The sequence below is a fragment of the Callospermophilus lateralis genome, chromosome 6 (assembly GCF_048772815.1).
Source record: "Callospermophilus lateralis isolate mCalLat2 chromosome 6, mCalLat2.hap1, whole genome shotgun sequence".
Lineage (NCBI taxonomy): Eukaryota > Metazoa > Chordata > Mammalia > Rodentia > Sciuridae > Callospermophilus > Callospermophilus lateralis.
The window spans coordinates 46126524-46144263 of NC_135310.1; the positions used below are offsets into that span (position 1 = coordinate 46126524).

The following is a 17740-nucleotide window of genomic DNA, read 5'->3' on the forward strand; positions in this document are numbered from 1 at the left end:
ATACGATGTACATCAGAAACAAATTAGGAGCCAGAGAGAAATAGAGACAAAAAATGAACTGGAAAAACTTTCATGGCAAAACTTTGTTCTTTGAGTTATTGTGTTTCCCATAGTTTGGCTTTCCAATTGTCATATATTTCAAGAGCCAATGTATTTCTCTGTTCCTCTCTACTAATTTACATGGGTTTCTGTCACTTACAAGCAATGGGATCCTTATTAATAAACTGTCTTGAGAGGTTGTAAATAAATGCACACATTATTTTGCTTCTTAAAAAAAGCGGGGGATTTCTCGATTATTAGGAAAAGCTTTTTTATTTTTTATTAATTTAGTTATTTATTTTGAATCCAAGAAAGATATATATATATATATATAGATCTCTCTATATATATATATATATATATATATATATATATATATATATATGACAACAGAATGCATTACAATTCTTATTACACATATAGAGTACAATTTTTCATATCTCTGTCTGTATACACAGTATATTCACAAAATTCATGTCTTCATACCTGTACTTTGGATAATTCTACCATCATTAATAATGATGCCCCCTCCCTTCCCCTCCAACCCCTCTGCCCTATCTAGAGTTCATCTATTCCTCCCATTGCTCCCGCTAAGACTTATTTTCATAGACAGCTGGAATGGGAAGTTTGGTCTTTACAACTTTTTGTCAAACTTACCTGCCTCCCTCCTTCCTTCCCCTGTCCCTCCTTCTCTCCCTCCTCCCTTCCCCCCATTTCTCTTTCTTTTTCTCTCTTGTTTTGTCTCACTTTGTTGCGCATCCAGGAAAAGCTTTTTAGATATACAGTACTACCTTTGGGTACTTTCAAAATTGAATTCCCCAAAAAAGAAATCATTGCTGAAATATTCTGTTTCGAGATGGTTAAGAGAATATAATGGACAACATAAATACTCATTATATATGTATTTTTAAACAGTATGCTGGTTTGAAGTATCTCTTCTTTGTACAACACAAATCATGCTGTAAATACTTTTTATATTTTGTGGGAATAAATAAAAATAAAGAAATGATTGTCTTGTAACAAAAAAAAAAATGGGATATTGCCCATTGCCCATGTGGTCTTACCCTCATTTGGTAACACTAGAAAACTCCTTCCTGTGAAGTTTATTTTTCCTCCTTCTTATAGGATTTCAGGTTTTTGTCTAGGGAATTCTTAGCGTATTATGATTTCTACTATGTCATCTTCTAATTACCATACTGGCAGATATTTTAATTATTCTAATATTAAGGTGGCCCTCTTAAAATTAGAATCTTAAGATCTCAATATTCCAAGAAGGACGGCTTTAAAATATTCTTTTTAATATTTCCTTTCAGTTGCTGGAACTCTATACCCATGCAACTTTAGTATATCCTGTTTAGACAAATCATTACCAGGAAAATTCATTAAGAATACATGAGGTCAAAGTGTTTCCTGTTTGTCTTAATAGCAAAAACATTTTCAACCCATTTCATATTTTCAACTTAGGGAGAAAAGGTAGAACAACTAAACTTCTGATTTTGAGAAGTACCAATGTCATATATGACAAAATTTCTTTCTGCTAAATTGTACTTTAAAAGATCATCATACATCTATAGTCCCAACTACTTGGGAATATGAGCCAGGAGGATCTCTTGAGTCCAGGAGTTCAAAGCCAGCCTAGGGAACATACGAAGACACAGGAAGACCCTGTCTTTAAAAAAAAAAAAAAAAAAAAATCATCACTATCAAGGGGAGGATGCCTTCCATTATCATTCAGGATAGCTGAGTTACTGAAGATATGGTTACTTAGTTTTAGCTTCCAGTGGACTCTGGAAACCATTTAATCCCAGAGGGATATGTTTTCTTTGGTTGGTTTAACAACAAAATACTTTGAGATTTCAGCAGGTTGTTCTGGCCCTGTTGAGAGGCCACTCTTAAGAATCTATAATAGTGAATGATACCTGGACAGATGTTTTTCAAACATGGAAGGATTAAACCACAGAATAGGTAGTTCCTTTCTAATCAATTCTCCATAGCCTTAATATAAAAATTTATTAGAGTCACTAAAGACTATTTTTCATTCTTTTTTAAAATATTTTTCTAGTTATAGATGGATACAACACTTGTATTTTGTTCATCTATTTATTTATTATTTATTAATTGTTCTTTCCAATTTATTTTTTATTGATTTTTTAAAATAAATGACAGTGGAATGCATTACAATTCTTATTATACTTATACAGCACAATTTTTCATATCTCTGGTTGTATATAAAGTATGTTGACACAAATTCGTGTCTTCTTACATGTACTTTGGATAATGATGTCTATCACATTCCACCATCCTTGCTAATCCCCTGCCCACTCCTTTTTCTTCCACCCCTCTGCCCCATCTAGAATTCATCTATTCCTCCCATGCTCCCCCTCCTACCCCACTATGAGTCAGCCTCCTTATATCAGAGAAAACATTCGGCATTTTTGGGGGATTGGCTAACTGCACTTAGCATTATCTTCTCCAACGCCATCGAACCCAGTGCAAGGCAAGTGCTCTACCGCTAAGCCACAACCCCAGTCCCAACTAATTTTCATTCTTTATACTTACTTACATTTTCCCATTTCCACACAAAACCATTGCTTTGAAGATCTTGGAACTTCATTATAGTTTATTTTAGGGAGTGGCCTAGTTGGTCAGAATCCTGCCAAAAATAATATAGCACTTTATTCAGGATCCATAACATGGTAATAATGTTTCTCTAATCTATGCTCAAAAGCTATTACTCTTGCCATGTAGAAAGAATAATTTCTTGGGTGATGAACAAGTATCTGCTTGAAGGACTTTATTGCAATTTGCGTTATGAAAAGTGTAAATAGCTAAGATGTTCAGTTGCATTAAATAAGAATGAAATATTAATGTAATAACTAAATCATCAATAAAATTAGCTTAACCACAGTTAATGAGCACAGTAGCATGTTCATTTATTTTGTAACCATCTTGGTTTCATTTGTTTATTTCTAATAAAGGTAGAAAGGTTTTATCTACTTGTGTATTCATTTTAATTCATTCTTCTCTATCTACTATTCCCAAGTATGCTTCCTGAAAATCCTTCTTTGTGTTTGTGTTAAACCTCCTTTCATTTTATTTTATGTTTTAATTTTTTTATTTTTTCCATATTTTTATCAATGATAGTTGTACATAATGTTGTTGTTACATATTCATACATGCAGACAATATAACAGTATAATTTGGCCATATCACTCCCCAGAGTTCCCACCTCTTTCCCCTTCTTCCACCCCTTGGTCCTTTTCCTCTATTGATCTCTCTTTCATTTTCATATTTTATTCCCCACCTCTCTTTTCCAGAAAACATGGGGCTGGGGATATGGCTCAAGGGGATGTAGCGTGCTCGCCTGGCATGCGTGCGGCCCGGGTTCAATCCTCAGCACCACATACAAAGATGTGTGTCCGCCGAAAACTAAAAAATAAATATTAAAATTCTCTCTCTCTCTCTCTCTCTCTCTCTCTCTCTCTCTCTCTTAAAAAAAGAAAAAGAAAACATATCTCTTGACCTTCTGAGTTTTACTTATTTCACTTTACATAATGGTCTCTAATTCCATTCATTTTCCTGCAAGTGACATAATTTTGTTTTTTTTTTATGGTGGAATAAAATGTCACTGGGTATGTATACCATATTTTTTTATTCATCCATTGAAGGACACCAAGGTTGGTTACATAATTTGGATATTGTGAATTGTTCTACTATATATATGAGTGTGCATGTATCCCTGGGGCACGATGACTTTAATTCTTAACAATAAATACCAAGGAATAAAATCCTTCTTTTTTGATAGTAGTGATAAGTATAGACACAATCATGGCCTGTTTCCCTCTGTGATATAATGGAGGGAACACTTTCTATTAGAGAAAATGGAAACTAATATAAACCAAATACTTTATTTTTGCTTTCTAAAATATAAGGATTATTATATTTCTCTGTCTAGATTTATTTCTATTTTCTTTTTTTCTTCATCTAGTTTTAAAAAATGTCATCAGTCCTTGAGCAGAAGTAAAATATATTTTCTAATTCACTTTTTTTTAATTTTTAGTTGTTGATGGACCTTTATTTATTTATTAATTTTTATGTGGTGCTGAGAATCAAACCCAGTGCCTCACACATGCTAGGCAAGCACTCTACCACTGAGCCACAACCTCAGCCCCTTTCTAATTCATTTCTAATTGGTGTATTATAATTGTGGGTAATAGTAGGATTCATTATTCCATATTTGTACATGCATATAACAATTTGATCAATCTCATTCTTCAGTACCTTACTTTGGTCTCTCCTGCTCCCTGTAAGTCATTTTTGTAAATGTTAGCATTTCTCTCATATTTAAAGATCTTTATTCTTTTTTAAAATTATCTGCTTATTATACACTAATGTGCTTTTCAGTAGAATGATTAGGAAAGAACTTGACTCAACAGTTACCACATTGGAGATATAAATGATGACAAATGACCTTTACCAAATGCCAATTTCAAACTGACTGCTTTATAAATACAATATTTCAGACTCCTCTCAGTAGATAGTATTATTCCCATTATATGAATAAGAACACTAAGATTTAGAGCTATAATGAGCAAATTACCCACAGAGTTCAGAAGAGGTGTCCGAGCGAGAATTTGAAGCCAGTTAATCTAACTCTAGAATAGCCTCTCTTTGCATCTCTATTTTCCAGGTTGAAGGAAGGAAAGAAAGAGTAATGGCATCGGCCTAGATCCTATTAAAAGTATGCTTTATTCATCATCTCTAGTAAGACCTGGATTTTGAGGTGTTTCACCATTTGTGAACATAAAAATGCCAACTGTCTCTACCACACCAGTGGCCTGTCTTTGAGAAGGGGATGGATTTGGGGTTTTGAGGATAACATATTATATATTTGGTCACAGAACGAAACAAAATTGACATCGTTGGCCCAACCATGTACATTCTAACTAATCAAACTAAAAAGGGCATTAGCTAGAAGAAGCACACGGAAAGCAATGACATAACATTTCTGGTTAAATTAGATTTGTAACACCAAACTCAAACTATATGTCATTTTTAATTATAGTATAATAATACTATAGAATTTAGTATAAATTTGAGAAGACATTACACAATGTTAAAACAAGTATTACTTTCAGGCCATCGAGACTCACTTAATCCGCAAGTCTAGTGGGGGACTGACTTACATCGCGGAGTGGAAAGGGGGTCTCCTGGAACACAAGATGGGTCACCTCACCTGCTTTGCTGGAGGCATGTTTGCGCTTGGGGCAGATGGAGCACCTGAAGCCCTGGCCCAACACTACCTTGAACTTGGGGCTGAAATTGCACGTACCTGTCATGAATCTTATAACCGCACCTGTGAGTACATGTTATTCTTCCTTGAGTTCATTTGGTAAGGAACTTTGTCATCGTGGCCATCAAAAGAATATCCACTGGGCCTGGTGAAACAGATGACCACAATTAATATCTTTATATGTTTACTCTAAAAGGCACTGCTTTTATACTTAAAAGCATATACCCTTAGTTTGCTAAGTAACAAAAATCAAGGCCTAAAGACTAAGCCAGCCTAACATATTGATCCTTGCTTTAGCTCAAAAACATCGAGTAAGAATCTCTGACCCAGTACAAAAAGAAACCATTTTATAAAGCAGTATTAACACTTTCCACATATCTCTCCATAAAACATACTATGAATCTGGCTGGCTTTCTTTTTATAAAACATGAGCTTTAACTGGTCTTTTGTGACAAAAATAACAGAATTCTTAGCCACTGAGTTTCCAGCTAACTCGTAAGGTGTATTATGGTGTCTTGTGCTCACCTAATGGATATTCAGTAAATGGGGGTCAATGAAAAAAAATACAAAATTTTTATTATTTTATGAAGTTGATTCTTTTAGATGACTAAATTTGGAAGTATATTGAATATTGTGCATCATATAATGTTTATAACTAATCCAAAAAAAAATGATTGTTTTGGCAATCTGTCTTGAATGTTGTTAAGTATTTTCTAGTCCTGTTGAAGTTATAGACACAAAGCATTGTACAAACAATTATCCTTGTTAACCTGTTGCATGTCCTTTAGTTATGAAACTGGGACCAGAAGCTTTCAGATTTGATGGCGGTGTCGAAGCCATTGCTACAAGGCAAAATGAAAAATACTACATTTTACGACCAGAAGTGATTGAGACTTACATGTATATGTGGCGACTGACTCATGATCCGAAGTACAGGAAATGGGCGTGGGAAGCTGTAGAGGTGAGGCTTTAATTTGCATATTTCTTACAGATCAGTGTCTCAATGAAAAATGTTCACTAGTACCTATAAATGTGGCAAGTCAACTTTTCTATGATGCTTAAAGCTTTCAACAGTTGTTTTTTTTTTTTTTTTCCATTTAGTACTGGATATTTCCAGTTAAGTCCCTCCCTCCCTTTGGCTTCAGTTTTGCTTTATAAAACAGTGATGTAAGGATACGACTGTTAGACTGGGTATTGACGAAGATATGTAACATTACGTTCCCATGACTACAGAAAAAAAAAATGGTCACTTATTTCCAGAAAGGGTTGCTGGCAAGTTGGGGATATTCACCTCTGTTTTGTCTGTTTTAAGAAATTGCACAGATACATGTTTTTTTGAGTTGGTCTTGGAGCTTTAAATGATAGTATACACTTTTACTTCAGAGTAAATTAGCTACTTCGATTAACTTTTAGAAAGAATTTACAGAAGAAATACTTTGGCCAGGCATGGTAGTACGTGCCTATGATTCCCAACTATTTGGGAAGGCTGAGGCAAGAGGATGGCAAATTTGAGGCCACCTTGGGCAATTTGTGAGACCCTGTCTCAAAATAGAAAAATCACTTTTTCAAAGAGTATTCCTTTACTATTTGCAGATTTCTCTGAGTATCTGTAAACTTGTCATGTGTTCTTGTGTGTCATTTTAATTGTCTGTCATCTCCTGGGTCTTTTCTGCTAAATATGGTGTATTTTCTTTCTAAACTAACCTATTGGACATTTTCTGTGCTAGAGGCCAGAGGAGGTGCCCTCCAGGATATGCATCAAACAATGTCTAATTTTAAAAGCTGTTATTCTCAAAGAAGTGGGAGGAAATTCGGGGAATAAGAACAAGCAACTGCTTTAATTACAGTCTCATTCTCTGATGCTCTTTGTTAGATAGTCAGCTTTCTTTAAAAACTGTCCTTAGGAATAACTTCTCTCAGGAAATCTAAAATGAATACTGGCTTTGTGTGGAATTTAACTAATATCTTGGGAAGCCTTTGATGAATCTTGCTTTTTACCCTCTTCACTTACTGTGTCTTATCATGAATCATCAGTCATTTTAAGTAATAACATTTTAAGTAAAAAATGCAAAGTTCTCTAATAGTGTTCATTCAGTAGTAATTCCAATTTCTTTAAATTCCTGTTTTATTTTTTCTCTGAAAAAAAAAATGTGTTTAAATTGAAGTTCACCTAAGCTTTAGCGATAGGGAATTATTTGGTCTTGAATTTACCAGCAACTGAATTATGAATTTAAGTCACATCTTATACTTCATCAAATCTAATACATTATAATTTGTAAAAAAAAAAAAAGAATCATTATTTAATATGCCATTAAAAAAGAGCAAGCAACACTACCGATTACAACATGACACACCAATTTTATAGAAGTTAAAATGTGAGAAATGTTTGAAACAGATGTAATCAAAAATGGGAGGAAATAGATCTCTGCTGCTAGCTGGGCAGGAAGCTTTGGTTTGCTTGATTCTTCAAGGGACTTGTTTGTGCAATAAAAAAGGTTGGTTTGTGTGTTAGGATTTTTATCTCATATCAGCTTTTTAGCATAACCTAAGATGCAAAAGTGTTTCCCCATATCATAACACAGGATTCCCCCTGTTTTTGCTGCCAGTAACTTCTGCTGGAACTTGAGATATAATAGTGAGCAAGAAGCCTTAGAAGGCATGGCAGCACTTGCTTTTTTTCTGTGATACATCCCTTTGGTCTTCTGTTCCAGCAGCAGCCCCTGCAGACAATACCCCTGTAACCTGGCAGCTCCAGACTCAAGCAGCCAGTGCTTCTGAGCTGTTTTTGACCTAGACTCAGTCTGGCTGCCTGGACCTGAAAGACCACATCTGGAAACCATGTTAGAGAAGGAGGAAGAATTTTTTTTCCTAAGCAGCTGACTGTCTGGGTTAGATGGGGATATTAGCCCCAGAAGCAGCCTTCAACCAATAAGGTTTTAAAGTTTATGGATAAATGTCCTGGGCTTCCTTCTTTAAAAAATAAATACATGATGTACAAGATCCTGGGTTCAATCCCCAGCACCACACACACAAAAAAAAGAATTCTGCAATATTAGTTTCTCGGAGGGTTTTCCGGCAGGAGTGAGCCCCTACCCCATGTATTTCATTTGCTCTGCTCCTGTCCCTGTTTCACTCTCTCCACTCACTTCCTGATATCACCTCCTCAACAGACTTCCTGTTTCCAACCTTGTCTCATCTTCCATTTTTAAGGGAGCCCAAATTAAAACATAGGGAGTCACCTAGTTTGTGTTCTACTCAACGACGACTCCTTGCCATATCTTTGCCAGACGACTATTCCTCATCAACTCAAGAAGTTTGCAACAAAGGAGAATGTACTGCCTGATAAAGTAATTCATTCTGGTTTTGAATGGCTGAAGGTGCTAAATATTTGCTCCTCTGAAGCCAGTTTACACTGTTCTGAGCTATGGGTTGGGGGAAGGGGTGGACTCTCTTCTACATCTCAGTTTCTTCATTATCTGAAAACAGCACATTCTGCCATTTCTTTACTTTCTTACCCATTCTCTATGTTCTGGTTTCCAACTGTGGTCTTTCAAATCTGCGCAAAAATGTCCCTCAGCCTAAAGTCAATTGTTCTTTTAGTCCATTTATAAACCCTTGGCCAATCCTGAAATTATGGTCAAACAATGTTATCTACTCGAGCTACCATTGAGACATCTCTTATGCTCTGTACCTGTTTGGGTTTACTCTTCTTTCACTTTGTGAAGAACCATTCTTCTATCTTCCAAATAGTCTTTTCCCAGCCTTCTGTCACTGACACACTTCATAAACCTGATTTGCATGTCTTAATTAAATATCTTAATAACAATGTCAAATAAGATATGAAAAAGTATGTAACACAGCAGGAAAACCCTGGAGACGTCCTCCACACTGAACAGAAATCCACTAATCAAGGTGTCCAAGCTTTTGTGAACCCACATAACAGAAGTAACTTCCAAATGATATTTCTTTTGCTTTTTCTCAGTATCATAATAAACTATATTACAATCCTTGCAATTAAACATCTGACAACTTACGGATGAGCTTTATCAGGAATTAATTATCCATGCACATTCATGTAAATTATGAAGTCATGTCTGCTGGTCTGTAGTAGAGGATAAAGCCTAAGTAAGGGTTAGGGGCAGTAGTGCATGTCTATAATCCCAGCAGCTCAGGAGGCTGAGACAGGAGGATCGCGAGTTCAAAGCCAGCCTCAGCAAAAGTGAGACACTAAGCAACTCAGTGAGACCCTGTATCTAAATAAAATACAAAAAGAAGCTGAAGATGTGACTCAGTGGTTGAGTGCCACTGAATTCAATCCCAGGTACCCTCCCCCCGCAACCAAAAAAAAAAAAAAAAGGCCTAAGTAAGGCTTTTTCTTTTCTTTCTTTCCTTTTGGGTTTTTCTTTTTTTTTTTTCTTTCTCCAGATATTTTTCTGTAGTTACCTGAACCTAACCCTTTCCATGTGGTCATTCTGACTCTCAGTGATTTCGCTTTCCTCTTCCTGCTTCTGCCTCCCCAGGCTCAGTCCCTATTTCCAAAGTCTTTTTGATATATTCATGCACTTGGATTCTCTGTTTTCTGCCCCTGAGTTTAAACCCAACTCTAGCAGACAGCCTTAGCAGCATTATTTTTTTAAATCTCCATGGATTAGCTATTCATCTGATCTGGTCAATGAGAGAAAGTGTTTCTGTATTCACAATCATGGTTTCTGACTTAGGATTTAACTTATGCTGCTTGCTGTTTTTTTTAGCGTGCCCCTCCAAACCCAAAATATGGTAACATGGGGTCAGATTTGTCTTTTGTATTTTGTTCAGAGATTTAGCCATCTTCCTATATCCCCTTCTCTGTGATTAGCACATCCAAGCCACATATGGTTACCAATAATATAATCATTTACACAAAATCCAGGTGATCCCTGTGCCAAAAGCCTGAGTCCCTGCAGCAGACTAGAGAACCCATGATCTGGTCACACTGTGCTGAGACACAAGACTGCTTCCCCTGGGTTCAGTCTGGCTTGTGATGGAGGCCCAGGAAAGCTCCTTGTCCCCAGCTTCACATTCGTAAATCTTGAAATTTAGACTTTTGATATGAAGGTATTTTATCTCTTCAAAGTTAAGAATGCCTCTTTTGCATTTTCCCCTTTTAAAAATTATGTTTAATTTACTTAAAAGCTTTAAAAAATGAAAATTGCAGGGCTCCTTTGACACTGGCACTTCTTCACCTTGTCTTATTCTTACTTATTCTTATAAGCCTGTGCTGATAAGATGCCCACTACCTGATCAGGGAAATTCTGAGGCCACAGTTAGGAAATGTAGAACTGAGGATTTGCTCTCCCCGTTACCCCCAAAGTTGACTGTGTTCTTGATTCTGTGAGGACTATAGGAGAAAAAGAATGAGCAGAGTGAACTGGAAAGAAAGGTGTCTGAACATAGTCTGCAACCCAAAGCATCTATTTTTCTTCACAAATGAAGGAACTTAAATATCTATAAACAAGAAGAAGGCTGTTTATCATGCCTGGCTTTCTCATTAGCTCATCACCAAGGAAATTCAAGGGAACAACCTAGAAAAGTCTTTATGGTTGAAATAGTTTTAAGGAAATATCCAGAAACAGTAATATCTGGTCTGTAATATGCTTGCCAATTTATTTTAAATCTTGATTTTTTTCCTTTACAAATAATGTTTGGCCTATTCCATGTATCTGATATTTGGCTTTTTATTAAAAAGTTCTTTTCTCAGAAAAAAAAAAAAGGAATGATGGAAAAAAGAAAAAGGACCTGAGAATTTCCATCTTCAGTCTTCTCTCTGATTTGTCTTATTGTCTGGATCTTAGAATGTAATTGAAGCATCTTCTTAGGTTGATTATTCTTTTTTCTGGAGGATTTTAAAAGTACCAAATCATGAGAAATTTTCTTTCTTTATTCATATAACCTGCTAATTAGATTTTCTTTAACCTAGTAATTAAATGCTTTTCCTCATGGACCCACATTCTTTCTTCTCTGCAACCAAGATGTGAAAAATCGATACCCTCATTATCAGTGTCTAAAGACAGAAACTGAGCTCCTGGTGCAGCGTCCCTTCTCATGATCAGCAAGGGCTGCTCCTTGTCTTCTCTTTCCTTTTTTCTGGATCCTTATTCTTAGAGCCTTATTTTCTTCCAAAACCCTTTTCTAGCCAAGGAATTTTTTTTAATTAATATGGCAAACTCAATCTGTGCTTTAAAAAAAATAGTATATAACTATACATGTAAAAGAGAGAGGGGTGGGGAAGGGAGGTTCAGAGTCATTCAAGGAAACTAAAAGATAAAATAAAAATGACATGGGATACTAACAGTAAGTTTTTTTATTTTTTTTATTTCATTATAAATATTAAAGTTTTAGTTTTAAACTTTGTTATTTGTCTGCATAGTCTAGAACCAAATTTCAGAAAGCAATTTTTGTGCAATGGGAATTTTTGTTTTACCATATAATTAATAGAATTAATAGGATGTAGTGAGCAGAAAATAACTTGCCTAAAGGGAAATATGCTTGGGTATCTAGCAAAACCAGCAGTGTCATCTCAAAGTCCAAACAGCACAAAATATGATTCAAAGTGAATTGAAATTTAAACATAAGATTTTAAAAAAATAAAACTCCCAGAAGAAAACATTGGGGAGAAAGCTCCCTGACATTGGTCTTGAAAATTTTTTTTTTTTCAATTTGATACTGGGGCAAAGGCAACAAAAGCAAAATAAAACACATGGGCCTACAGCAGATTAAAAGGTTTCCATACAGCAAAGGAGACAATCAACTAAGTGAAAAAGTGACCTAGAGAAAATATTTTTAGCCATATGCAGGATTTGCATCAAGGGTAGACCACATTTATAATGATGGTCACATAGGATGATAGCTCTCTTAGTTTGTGTAAGTACACTCTTAGCGTTCATACAACAATGATATCATCTAACAGTGCAGTTCTTAGAACGTATTCCCATCATTAAGTGAGACTTTACTGTATTTGACAAGGATATAATATCCAAAATCTATAAGGAATTCATACAACAATAATTAAAAAGTAATAATTCAATTAAAAGTGGTCAAAGGACTGAATAGAAATTTGTCCAAAGAAGATGTACAAATAGCCAACAGATATGAAAAGAAGTTCAATATCATTAATGATCAGGGAACTATAAATCAAAATTATAGTAAGAATCTACCTTGTTCCTATTATTGGCTACTATCAAAAAAATTAAAATAACTAGTGTTCTCAGTAATGTGGACAAAAGAAAACCCCTCTTCATTTTGGGGATGCGCGTTGATATGACCATCATGAAAAACACTATGAAGTTTCCTCAAAAAATAAAAAATAAAACTACTATAAGATCCAGTCTACTTCTAGGTATATACTTCTAGGAAATCAGAGACATCTGCACTCTCACATTCATTGATTCACAAAAGCCAAAATATTGAAACAGCCCATCACATTGAAACAGTGTCCATCAACTTATTGAAACAGCCCAACATATTGAAACAGTGTCAATCAACAGATGAATAAATAAAATGTGGTATATATACACAATGGAATATTATCCAGTCTTAATAAAAAGAGAGAGAGAAGGGAAATCCTGCCATTTGCAAGAACATGCATGAACCTGGGAGACATTATGCTAAGCCGAATTAGCTAGTCACAAAAAGACAAATACTGTATGATACCACTTCTATGTAGAACTTAAAAAAAAAAAAAACAGAAGCAGAAAGCACAGTGGTAGTAACAAAGAACTGAAGGGTAGAGAATAAAGGGAGATATTGATCAATTGGTCAAATGGTACAAAATTTCATTATAGGGTGAATAAGTTGTAGAGATCCAATGTATAGTATGGTAACTATAACAATAATGTATCAATGGATTTCAGGTGTTCTCGCCACCACACACACAAAAATAAACAAGTGTGTGTTGGGTGATAAATATGTTGATTTGCTTGATTATGGTAGTCATTTTACAATGTGTAGATACATCAAAATATCACATTGTACATCTTAAATATATGCAACTCATATTTGTCAATCACACATCCATAAAGTTGGAAGAGGGTATATATTTTAGAAATAGTTACCAGCCCCATTTTTCTCATGACCTTCCATTTTATTCTTCTAACCCTGTCATCATTATCATTAATTAGCACCCTATAATCAATTTTTTAAAGAAATAAGATGTGACTACAGTAGCAGCTGTTTGGGGTCCAGTGCACTTTCTCAACTAGTGGTTTATGATCCCAGTTGTCATCAATAATCTTTCTGAACCAGGAATCAACAAATTTATTTTGTAAGGCCCAGAGAGTACTGTTTGGGACCATACAGTCCCTGTTGCGACTATTATTTTGTACTACGACCTGCCATTTATCCTGTGGTCTTTAGTTTGCCAAATCCTACTCTAGACCATAGGACAAAATGGTGAAAATAAGTGAAAAATTATTCTAAAACTAATAAAAGCGTTTCTCATTAGATAAGATATATTGGATATATTGTCCATATGTCCTTTGACTTTTCATATTTTATTTATATTTCTGCGTAATGGTTTTTAAATTTTTTCCCTAAAACTGTTAACAAGCTTGTATTTAATCTGAATCTTTGTTTTATTAGAATTTAACAACTTAATAATATAATTTATTGACAATCATTTACTGAATTTTCCCCTTCTCTTCATAATTCAGGCCCTGGAAAATCACTGCAGAGTGAAGGGAGGCTATTCAGGCTTAAGGGATGTTTATTTCATTTACGAAACTTATGATGATGTGCAGCAGAGTTTCTTCCTGGCAGAGACACTAAAGTAAGTGAAAATTATTCTAAAACTATATGACTGATGTGCCTGACAGAACTTCTTTGTAGGTGTCTTTAGTGAACACTAATTCAAAATGTCATTCCACACACGACAATAATTGCTTACAGGTGTGTTTCCAGTCATTCCAAAGTTCAGTGACTTGAGACTGCTTTGTGTGATTTCATAGACTAACACCAAGGGACAAAGTAAATTACTCCCTATTAATGAGGATATCCCTCACAGTTCTGATAGGCTTGACTTGTCCATGATGCTTCACAAGATGAGTACAGATGCTGAGGGGGTTTTCACTGTGTCTTTGTGGTTTTACAGCCTGACATGGTCTCTTGGGGCTCATATACTCACATTTTTTCTCTCCAGATATTTGTACTTAATTTTTTCTGATGATGATCTTCTTCCACTGGAGCACTGGATCTTCAATACTGAGGCACATCTTCTTCCTATACTCCGTGAAGATAAAAAGGAAGTTGAAGTCAAAGAGAAATAAAAAATATATTTTATATTTTACTCTGCTTCATTCCCTTCACTGCATACCTTAATAACTTCTTTTATGGTAACCAGGCACATGATAAACTTTTATCAATAAGTCTGTGATTATTCTAAGTTCTGAAATTGTTTTGCAGTCTTTTATGTTTATTATCATAGGCATAAATGGACCTAAATTTCTTATTCCTTTATTATCTAGCTAGTAGATCCACATGATTTGTTTGTATAGTATTTTTTTTCTCTCTTAAGTAACCTCTTATCTCTGGAGTTCATAAAATTGTGATATTATTTTCATTAAATTAATAGAATGGTATACCAATGACCTCTTAATTACAATTTGATTTGACTGCAAAACTTTTTCCTCCTCTATGAGGAGATGATATCGCTTTAAGCTGTAATGTTTTGCCATGTTGCAAAAAGCCATAATAATAAATTAAATATTAAAAAAAAGCTTTTTCCTTTTTGATTTTATGTTAATCTGGTTTGTCTATCCACCAGAGACAGATCTTATAACTGTGACAGCCTCCTTATGCGGGTCTATCGTTATTTGATAGAATGTCTTCTAAAATACTCATTCACATTGTAATTCAAATTAGAAAGTCATCCCAGAAGAATCGTCTCATGTTGACCTCATTTCATTGGAACTGCAATTCCAATTGCAATATATTTTTGTTGGTTAATTATATTAGTGTTTCCTGAGTTATGAATTTTTTTCTTTACTTTTAATGCCCTGTGTCATCTTTCCAGATCTTGTATTGCTTGATTTCTTCCATACCACATAGCAAGGTGAGCTCTGCTATTAATGAATTATACTTTTTTCAAGGGAAACAATTCAACTATTAATGTTCTAGCTTTTGCTTTTAACTGAATATGTAAAGAAATTTGGTTTTGAAAGAAAGGGTGAGAATTTCATGTAGCTATTAGTTCATTTGTTTACCTTTTGATTTTTAATTTTTCTCTTAAGAAGAAAGAATTCCATTCTGCTGAAAAGACATGAAAATGGCCCTTTCTCAAATGTAGTGAATTTCTTCATTTCAGTTTATAAAAGTAGGAATGACTTCGTGAAGGAAGCTTTGCCAATTTGTCTATTCACTGTCCATTAAGAAAAATTTAATAAACTCTTAGTCAAATAAGAATATTGTGTATCTACTATGGCTAAGTTCTATGTAAAGATTCCAACTTAGAAGCAACATATAGGAAAGGACACTCCCAATTTCCCAAATTTGATCTGCAGTGGATCAAAATAATTATATATTTCTTGTAAACATTAAGTGTTGAAACATGAATGGTTTTCTCAAGAACAGAATTTGGTGACATCTTTGTGTTTTCTTATTGGCACTGTGAATGGGCTAATGTGATGATGTACACCTAAGGTACAAAGGCTTTGACCATCTAAATTTTCAGTTTCAATGATCAGGTAAATCAGTACAATCCCATGAATTAGGCTGAAGCATGTGACATTGCTGCATTTGTAGTTTAAAAACTCTAATATCAGCAATTTCATCTAACTCAAACCTAGTATTTTTAAGAGAATTATTTTCTTAACTCTCGATAGACAATAGTCTTAGCTATTTCAGCTTTTGAAAGTGTTTCCAAAGATTTCCTTTGTCTTACAAAACCACCTTTTATTTTCTTTCAATGTTGCACTTTAGTAAATGTTGAAGAACTAATTAGTGAAATTAGTAAATTAAAAAGATTCTTTAGCACATTATTATGACCACATAAATGTGCCTCTGTGACCCAAAATAACTTCCCATGTCTTCAGCCTGCCTACTGAAATGAGTGGGTAACAAAAGTTCTTTTTTCCAAAAACTTTAAGGTAAAATATTAAAAATCACTGCCAAAATTAGGCCATATGTATTTAGATTATAATTTTCACATCACTGTCCTTGGATCAACCATTTAAATAATTTTCTTTTCATTTCAATTTTATTTGAAGAAACACATATTTCTGCAGCAGATAGGATATTAAAATCAGGTTGTGTGTACACACACTACACTGTACCTTTTGTGTCCTTGTTTAAGTAGACAAGAATCTGTACTCCATGTTGCTGTGCCAATGGCAAGAAGTGTTTTCAGTTCTAGAACTTGGATTTTTTTAACAGAAGATCCAAAGCACCAAAAATGTATACAAGGGATTAATACTATAATAATGTAATTTAATTAAAATTATACTTTGTGTTACTTTAAACAACTGAAGTCTCCTTCATTCATTCCCAACAAAATTGTGCAGTTGAATTTATATATGTATTCACATCCTTAAAAGATGAACAATTAAAATAACACTTAATTTTGTGTTTATGCAATATGTTTTTGATATATTTTGTGCACTTAATAGTACACATATAAGTTGTATGCCAATTTACAGAACTCAATGACTTCTTTATCATGACTTTTTCATGTGTGTTACCCACTTTTTACATTGTTTTTGATTTGTACATAAATCCATTCTGTCATATACAACTTTATATAAATCTCTAATGTTATGGGAAGCATAATAGATTGACACATAATTTTTAAAAGTTATATTTGTAAGATTTCTCTATTGTGAATAAAGTCTTTTAATATATCTCTTCCTGTATTATATTTTTTCCTTTTAACTAAGTTTTCATATGTCTAGGGGTGATTGTATACAGTTGAAAACAGAAATTAGATCCTAATAGCAATTTTGTAAAATACCTAGAAAATCTTGACAAAGAAACATTTCCCATTAAAAACTTTACATTGCAAATTATTTTGTGTACATAGCCTTTGGCTAATCATGTTCCTTTATTAAGAGTCTAAGGTAGGTTCAATACCAGGACATGCCAGGGGAGAGGCAGGGATTAGTGTCAAAAATGGCATAAAGTCTAATGCATGCTCTTAAGTTTGCACTCCAAGGAGATCAGTCTAATCCACCCCACCCCTAAAACAAGACAAAACATCATGTAGTTGTGTTATGGTACAAGTTAAATTCTGCTATACAGATTCAGAGAAGAGAGAGGTTCATAACTTTGGGGTGTTCAGAGAGGCTTAGTAGAAAACAACTTGGGCCACAGGAGGGCCTCCAGCACTTTTGAAAAAAGCCTAGGTTTTAAATTTTTATTTATATATATATGTTTTGTTTTGTT

General features: G+C 34.3%; 1 protein-coding gene across 2 annotated transcripts in view; it reads left to right on the forward strand.

The window, feature by feature from the left end:
• The window catches only part of Man1a1 (mannosidase alpha class 1A member 1), a 168275-nt gene extending 151076 nt beyond the window's left edge, over window positions 1-17199 (forward strand). For both annotated transcript variants that reach the window (XM_076858303.1, XM_076858304.1), the window contains exons 10-13: window positions 5178-5397; window positions 6121-6293; window positions 14020-14135; window positions 14505-17199. In XM_076858303.1, the coding sequence (XP_076714418.1) occupies window positions 5178-5397; window positions 6121-6293; window positions 14020-14135; window positions 14505-14631 (636 nt within the window). In that variant the 3' untranslated portion in view covers window positions 14632-17199. The remainder of the gene's footprint in view (window positions 1-5177; window positions 5398-6120; window positions 6294-14019; window positions 14136-14504) is intronic.
• Window positions 17200-17740: the final 541 nt, after the last annotated feature.